Consider the following 8,698-nt stretch of genomic DNA (forward strand, 5'->3'; position numbering starts at 1 on the left):
ATATGTTATTTTCAGCCTTACATATTCCTCACTAATAATAAAAATAAAAAACGGTTCATTTTTCCTATGGAGAGTTTTGAGCAGCCGAGAACTAATGACGTAACCCAGCTGGTGAAGTTGTCGTTGGCGTAAACAACATTAAGTTCTTTTAAATATTCCTTCAGACGATCGTAGACAAGTGCCGTTAGTTTGTGTTAATGTGTATTGTCAGTTTGTGTTAATATTCGTGCTAGTTTGTTTTAATATGTACGTTTATCACATATTAGTTGTTCTAGAAGCTGACAGTAACAACCAGACGTGACAGAGAGGCACGCGACTGCCACCGTCTATGCTAAAATTAATGATGATTCCATTTTCTTTGGATATATTTATGTAATATTTGCAGGGGATCCTCAAATACTCTCCCGCTGGTGAACCACATGACCTCGTGCACGTCAACCACATCTCCTCATTCCTGATCAGTAGTGTTATGATTCTCTCTCTCTCTCCTTCGCTTGAACTCAAAAATTCGTTCAGGACACAATAGACCTTCACGTACACACCGCCAGGGCACTAGAGGACCAGTTAAAGAAGCGCCTGTATAAACTGATGCCACACCACACACAAACTTCATCATCCACTCCAGCCCTGTCATTCTCGCGGTGTATTTCGAGCGAGGTTGTTGAGGGTGTCAAGGAGGACGTGGTCATTTATCTCTTGGCATTTGGCAGACGTTTCCGGTTGCCAGGTCTAGCGGCCCAGGAGGCGGTGTTTGCTAGGGTGTCTGAGGGATTAGGCAAGCAAGCATAGGTAGAGGTGCTGGGGACGTGTGTGCGGGGGTGTGTGAGCTGGGGAAGAATGAACGAGCAGTGGTGATCACACGACAGAATTAGAATGAAGACGATTTAACACGTTTGTCTTAATTGGGTGATGGCGTGAGCACCAGAACACCTCTGTATGACCTTTATCCGTGACGTGGCATAGCGCTATTATGGCCGACCATTTTTATGACAGGTGCATGGCGCCAAGCACTGCCCCTCCTCCACCCCTTAGGTGTTCCCCTGCCACCCAACCTTCTTATCCCGCCCCCCTTTCGCCGCCACCCCCGGAAACCGTCCCCTCCACTCCCACACACCCTTCTACCTTCCTACCCCTTGTGACACACCCTCCTTTCCTCCCTCCCTCCCTTACCCCCTCCATCTCTCCACCTTCCCCTTTATCACACTCACTTAACCCCTCCTTCTATCCCCATCGACTGCAACACGCCCGCCACAGCCCCCCCCCCCCCCCCCCCCCCCATGTTCCCTCTACCACGCCCTTCACCCCGTCCCCTCCGTGTCAGCAACCACTGACGCTTGTGCCTTCCCTCACGCCCAGACGAGACTCAGATATAAAAGATGACGGGTGGTGGAGGGGATGGAGCACCACACAGTCGCCACTCCGCCTTCAGGTAGGTCCTAACTACCTCTTAATCCACCTCCAGGTAGGTTCTCACTACCACACAGTTCATCTTCTGGTAGGTACTCACTACCGCACAGTCCACCTGCAGGTAAGTCTTTACCACACAGTCCTCCTTCAGGTAGGTCCTCACCATACAGCACACCTTCAGGTAGGTCATCACCACACAGGGAAGCGTATTTCTTTTCACAGCATTACAGTGTAAATTCTTGTGTTGTGTTGACCATTGTGTTTATGGACGTATCATCTTGTTCATGCCGTGGAAGACCAAGTTGAGGATCTGTGAAGTGTTAATATTGGTGTAGTAATAATTCTCCGAGACGACTATCTAATGAGCGTCCTGTTGACACCAAGGATGAGTGCGTTGTTGAGACGAGGCCGGAGTCACAATGGTTCACAAGTTTAATAGTCACACTGATTTGAGGATGTGAAGACGCACCGAACTGATTCACTAAGGCAACGATGGAAAATGCTACACAAAATGACATAGAACTTAGAGCAAGACTATTGAAACTATTGTAGAGTATTTTGTCTTATCTAAAGTTAAGGGAGACGGAGTAGGGGGGAAAATTAACCCACTGATCTTTCTTAAAACGGTCGAGGGAACTTGGGTTGAAGATATGAAAATTTTCTTATCTAGTATAGAAAATTTCTTAATGACAGATTGAAGTGTGACTGTGTGAGGTGTAAGGTGTTAATAATTCATGGTGTTATAAGCTTAACTTGTGGTTTACTTTATTGTTCTTTGTTATTAATGCCTCAGTTTTATTCAGAAATGGAAATATATATCTGAGTGTATCAAATGTTTCAAATGAATTAATGTTTTTATGGTGTGAGAGAGTGACGGGCCATCTCACCATCACCTCACCATTCCAGTGATCGAGTTGGTGATCGAAGGAATCCTCGAGTTTGAGGTGACCTACGAGGTTCGCTCTCGACCCTCAGCCCAGTCAGCCTCCGCCAGGCCCGCCACACAGGTGCACCTCGACCAGGTGAGTCTAGTTTATATTACCTATATCTTGTGTTTACTTACAGTCGTAGTATAGTGGTAGCATTACTCTCTCTCTCTCTCTCTCTTTGACTGCATATTGTTTTAATTGTTTCTTAAAGCGTGAACAAGACTGACATTCCGCTACTTGTTTCCTTGCAGACAACACCCGCGCCGAAGGTTCGTCCAGTTGCAACAGTCAGGCCGACGATAGTTAACAGAGAACCCGAAACTTCCGTCGAAGAAAACGAGAAGAAAGAAAACGAAGCTGTCAGCTCTACGATCCCTGAAGAGCTGAAGGAGACTGTCAGCTGTAATACAACTCTTGAATCAAAAGAAGTTTCAGACATCCAACAAAGCGATAATTCAAGTGACTGGGACAAAGTCGATGAGAAGGTCACGGTAGATGAAAACTGTAACAACATCCTCAACACTTCTTGTGTGAAGCAGCCGAGCGTCTCTATTCAACAGGAAGAGAATCTTCTCATCAACCAGACTCGTCCACAGAAGGAACAAATACTCCTTAAACAAGAAAAGCCTCACTCACAAAGTGCCGTCACCGAACAAGAATCCAAACACCAGCAAGATTGTTGTGGTTGTCACAGGACAAGTGTTGTTATTAAGCAGGAACCGAAGAAAAGTAAACAAGAACCCAAACATCAAGAAAACCCTTGCTGGGCCCACCGTGACTGCGTGCGAGCACTGAACTCTGCCAACAAAAACTCTGCGGTAGTAAACCTCCACCGTTCAACTAGGAAGATGGAAGGAGAATACCAAGAAGGGTGTCACAACGGTATGGGGTGTGAGGGAGACCAGGGATACCAGATTGACCGTGAGCCGCAGCACAAGGACGTCCCCATCACTGAGTGTCTTGACGGTAAGCTGAGTCCCCGGGGATGATAAATGACATTTGTTTTTGTGTCGATCGATGTTATTAATTCAGATACAGCAGTACAGCAGGTACAGCCGCAAGTACAAATACTGATTCAGAGATATTTAAATGATAAACACAAACACGATTTAGGAATATAATAAATTAGTATTTCACATTAGTTTCTGTACACAACAAGTAAAAGCATGAATCATTTCAGTCAAATTAAAATTACACAGGAATGAATAATGGATACGTAATTACTTTTTTTAGTTAGGTAACTAAGCTACTGAATAATAAATTTATACTGAACATAGTAAAACAAAGAGTTGAGACAGGCGACAGTACAGGAAGTGTTTTATGTGGTCAGAGTTCCTGGACAAGATGCACCTGACTCACCTGGTGGACTACCTCCGGGTGCTGGGCTGCACCTGTGTGAGGGACCTCCGCCTCCTGGAGAAACCTGAGCTTGACGCCATCCAGCTTATCTCCCGTCGACGCCTCCAACAGGAACTCGACTCCCTCAACCTGCATCATGAAGGTGAGAAGAGGAACCGCCTATGACATATAAAAAATACTATATTATATGGAAATACTATATAACATCCTCCTTCACGGGGGCATTATTGACCCTCTACCACACAGCTAGGATGCCCAGACCCGCCCCTACACCTTCTTGAAACTGAAAATCATATCTGTAGGTAAATTAACATAGGATATATAAGCCACAATGGTGTGAACATTCCTGGGAAATGTTTTATGTATTATGAAGATATAGTGAGGTCTTTAAAACGTTCCTCAGCAACACTCAAACTTTTTCTTTCTTTCTTTCTTTCTTTTCTGAAGGGGTTGGGGTGGGAAGGTTAAAAAAAATTTTTATTTTCTACATCACAAACATTTAGTTCCTTTCACACTTTCTCTAATATCTTCTAAGCTAACTCTCTAAATAAACTTGTACCCCCTAATGATCTTACTTACCTTATAGAAAGTATAACTGATAAAATCCTTCATCTTATTTGGAGTTAGAAGATCGGATCCTCTATACCAATGCTAATTTACTACTAGGAATATAAGTTCTGATCCCACCAGAGGTATAGTAACTTATCTCATGAATTACAGGTGATCTGATCTTCTATTGTATATAAGATAAAGGTAATCTAAACCTATTCATAAACCGTCTGCTATCAATAACCGATAACTTACGAAACCCTCCGCTTCCTCCCCCTCCCTCCCTCTCCCCCTCCCTTCCTCTTTGCCCACCTCACTAACTTTTCACTCCTATAGATAACACCTACAGTGACTCTTGCATCTCTCACTCCGTCAAGTTCTCTCCTCTAGAGTCCTCACCTCCTTCATCTCATCTCTCTTCTTCATCCTCCCTCCCTCTGTCTCTTCCATCCTCTAATCTTACTGTGCCTCCGCTGCCACCTTCGTCAGCACCTCCGTCGGACTGCTCCCTGGAGGGTTGGCTCACTTGGTACGGCCTGACACACATCGCCGGGTTTCTCAAGGCCATCGGTGTGCACAGCGTGGCGGACATGACCTACCTGCGGGAGGATGACCTACAGCTGCTTAAGCCCGTCACCCGTAGGAGGATTATCGCCTGCCACAGGAAGTGAGTCCCAGGGGTGTTGGAGGGTGGATGATTGTGAGTGAGAGGGTGATGGAGGGTGGATGATTGTGAGTGAGAGGGTGATGGAGGTGGATGATTGTGAGTGAGAGGGTGATGGAGGGTGGATGATTGATGATGGAGGGTGGATGATGAGAGGGTGATGGAGGGGAGAGGAGAGGGTGTTGGAGGGTGGATGATTGTGAGTGAGAGGGTGATGGAGGGTGGATGATTGTGAGTGAGAGGGTGATGGAGGGTGGATGAAGGCCTAAGACAAGGAGAGGAGGATGGTGAGACTGATAGGTGGAAACTAAGGAAAGGAGAGATAGAGTAGAAGGATAAGTGAGGGAGAAAGACGAAAGGAAGGGTAGAAAAGAATGGAGAGTGAGGGAAGTAGTTGAGGAAGGAGGGACAGTGACGCAGGGAAGAAGAGAGGTAGTTTAGGAAAGAAGGAGAGTGAAGAAAGGAAGGAAAGAGGGAGGTAGTGAGGGAGAGAATGGCTGTGAGACCTGCAACCACTATAGGTATACTGCTTCAGGAGGGAGGCGAAAGAGGCCACACAGTGAGGTAGTACTGTACAGGTAGTCGGGTCCATTGGGAAATTATGAAAAATTTAAGTGAAATTTTCTAAACCATATGACAAAAAAGGGCCATTGTGAGGTAAATTTAATTAGCAATTCTTCTACCTGTTTGAATACGTGTTTGAGAGCGACGTGTGTGGTCGAATGTGAGGGAATGTGACGTGATTGTGTTGTTCAGAACTTTATACATGAGCCGTTAATATGTGTTTATAGGTGTTTCTCTCTAATGGTTTTATAAGTTAAAATAGTGGTTTATTTTTATTTGTATTATAACTTTTGTTGTATGAGTGAAAGGATAAACACGAAACGAGTAATGATATGTTATGTGTTGCAGGTCAACCTAAAGAGTCACAATGGACTTCCTATAAGGCCAGCGTGTTTGGCTCGACCCGTCTAGAAGCCGCTTCGACTACGTAGCACCCCTCTCTCTCTCTCTCAGGCATCGTCTCTCGCTACCCTCGATGTCCTTATAAATACAAGAGAAACAAAACAAATGCCAGAGAGCTACGAGCAGTGAGTCTCTAGACGTGGAGGATTAGTGTTCATCGGTGGCGACAACATCATCCTCACCTGTCACCTGTAACAGCGAACAAGAGGCGCTCTGTGGTCTACCCGAAATCATAGCTCAGTAACCCGCAGAGTTTCCTTCTTCATCTTGCTTCTCTGAGATTTTCCTGTGTAAAATTCATAGTAGGAATTTATATATATATATATATACTGTAGTGTATATGCTACCTTTCTTATGCCGAAATTGACTCGAAAGTGAATCTCTATTGATATGTTTATCAACTATGTACATTGACAGACTTTGTGAAAGATCTTGTTGTTCTGCTGATAAATAAAAACATCTCTTATCTCACACTCTTACACCTTGTCCAGCACACGTCAGGCGGCCCTCAACCTTGTCTGTATTGCTTGGTGTAGGTGTTCCTCGCCGGCTTAACACACACACACACATATACATGCTCTCATGATCAGTCATACCTTTATATTACAAGCACACACACACACACACACACACACACACACACACGTCCTCCGTATAGGCAAACCACGTCTCTGCTCGAGGATGATAGAGGACGACCCTTGAGGACATGTCCCTCCAATGGTCGGTGTTTCGTACCCTTTTTGGGGTAAGAAGGTCCATGATAAATGACTTTTGAAGATTCTCTCTCTCTACATCACCTCTTTACCCCTTAACCCTTTGAGGACGAGAGGGTTAACCCATTGTCCTTAAAGGGTTAAATCATAATCTTCAAAGGGTTATGCCATCTCCCTCAAAGAGTTAAATAATCGACCTCAAAGCGCTAAATTATCGTCTTCAAAAGGGTTCAGTGGTCATAACTCTGGAAAGATAATGTTAAGGATTTGTAGGATGTTGCTAGAAGGTGATGTTCGCCCTCAACAAGTATGATCTTACATCCTGGCAAAAAAAAATAGTTTACGTGTTCAGAGGCAAGAAAACCACACAGGAAAATAATGATTCTGTCAGGTCAAGATACCCTGAAGAGATGACGTGCACCTTCAGGAAGTATAATGCAGCTCTAAAGAACACACCTTGTTTACCCGTGGGAGAAAGTACAGTATGTCTTGTGAAGTACAGTACAGTGAGAGTTGATCCGAAGGGCAATGTGGATATAGTACACTGAAGCCTAAGCCTTTGATAGACAGCGAAATCATGGCCGACACTGCACCCTATGCCGCTTTTCATCTCCCAGCTGCAGGGTCGATTCTGGACTCAAACTAGAGGACGTTAGGTCAGGCAGCAAGTATTAAATCTACTCAGCCACTGATGTAATGGTCCTTGAAAATTTATATTCTTAATTTTATACAAACTTAATCTACCACCACCTCTACTACTACCATTACCACTACCATTAGTATCACCACCACCATTAGTATCACCACCACCACCTACCATTACCCCTACTACCCTAACCACCATAACTACCCCAAGAATGTTACTACTCGCATCCACCACCACTGAACCGGACCTCCACCACTACCCTCATCACCACCACTACCCTCACCACCATCACCAACACTACCACCATCACCAACACCACCCAATGAATGTTACTACCCGTATCCACCACCACCACTTCCCCGTGTAGGTTACCAACTTACCAACCCTCCCTCCCTCCCCCCTCCCCTCAGCCTCCAGCACACACCTCAAACAACCATTACAAAAGATAATTCCATAAAAAATCAATAAAAACTCCTAAAAGATCCCACATGCTATGAGCCCATCAGGTGTTGCCTTATAGCGGGGTCCCAGGGCTTGACCACCAATAAAAGTAATCAATGAAATTCTATTGAAGAAATATCCACAAATTTCATCTTTTTTTCAACAGGAGCCAAAATCACGAGGAGGTCGGGGGTGGGTCTCTGGCGCGGGTCATTGTAGTTATCCCAGGGTCGGGTTCTGTTACCGGCTGCTGCCTCTCTTTCTTTGTCCCTTTTCACTCACCTCAATCATCAGTTTTTCCCATTATTACTATTATCAATCCTGCCTTTGATTTCCTGTTTTATTTGATCTTGTTCTAAAATTGCCCTGTGGGGGAATTTTTTTTTTGTCTTATTTTCTGTTCGGTTATTCTTCATGTCAACAATGAGATTTGTATTTATCGTCATCACCTTCTCGTGTGTTACAAATTGGCGGACCATCTGTGGCGCGGTGTGGCGGTTCTTGGTGAGGAGCGTCTCCGTGTGGCTGCTGGTCTGGCGTCTAGTGGAGAGATGAACGTCAAGATAGTATGTTCATAAACCTTTTGGCTCTTGGGGGTTTCCCTAAGCTGGTTAAATCGTCTTGTGGTAGCCAGAATAAAATTTTAAAGTGCGACATTCGATGCGAAAGGTGCATCTCAGAGATCTTGTGGAAAGGTGAAGTTAGAAATAGTTTGTCCTTGATATAATAATAATCTGGTAAAATCAATAACTCACTCTACAAGTTTTATAATTAACACGGCAGGTATACACTACAGCACGGGTAGAAGACAACACAGGTATGCGGCATATATGGGCCATGCAGGTAAACATTTTCTAATATACCTAGACAGTACAGGTATATAACAATAGTAAACAGCCATTACAAGTCGACCAATGACAGCCAACAAAGCCATCAGATGCATCTTGTTGGTTTGGGCTATTGAGGACTGGTGGGCCGACCTTACTCTTACAAGTATACCCCATCTGTTCACTGTGATTCAATT

At 44.6% G+C, this 8,698-nt stretch overlaps 1 protein-coding gene across 2 annotated transcripts; it reads left to right on the forward strand.

Annotated features, from left to right (window-relative positions):
* Nucleotides 1-955: 955 nt before the first annotated feature.
* On the forward strand, nt 956-6,340 carry LOC121858837 (pollen-specific leucine-rich repeat extensin-like protein 2). 2 transcript variants are annotated; one of them, XM_042355485.1, is made up of 6 exons: nt 1,285-1,429; nt 2,314-2,429; nt 2,588-3,302; nt 3,667-3,837; nt 4,734-4,911; nt 5,821-6,340. In XM_042355485.1, the coding sequence occupies exons 1-6, from the start codon at nt 1,396-1,398 to the stop codon at nt 5,828-5,830; spliced, it is 1,224 nt and encodes a 407-aa protein (XP_042211419.1). In that variant the 5' UTR covers nt 1,285-1,395; the 3' UTR covers nt 5,831-6,340. The 2 variants fall into 2 exon arrangements, with proteins under 2 accessions (XP_042211418.1, XP_042211419.1); XM_042355484.1 differs by lacking the exon at nt 2,314-2,429 and having other exon boundaries at nt 956-1,429.
* Nucleotides 6,341-8,698: the final 2,358 nt, after the last annotated feature.

This window comes from Homarus americanus, unplaced genomic scaffold (assembly GCF_018991925.1).
Source record: "Homarus americanus isolate GMGI-L3 unplaced genomic scaffold, GMGI_Hamer_2.0 scaffold59232, whole genome shotgun sequence".
Lineage (NCBI taxonomy): Eukaryota > Metazoa > Arthropoda > Malacostraca > Decapoda > Nephropidae > Homarus > Homarus americanus.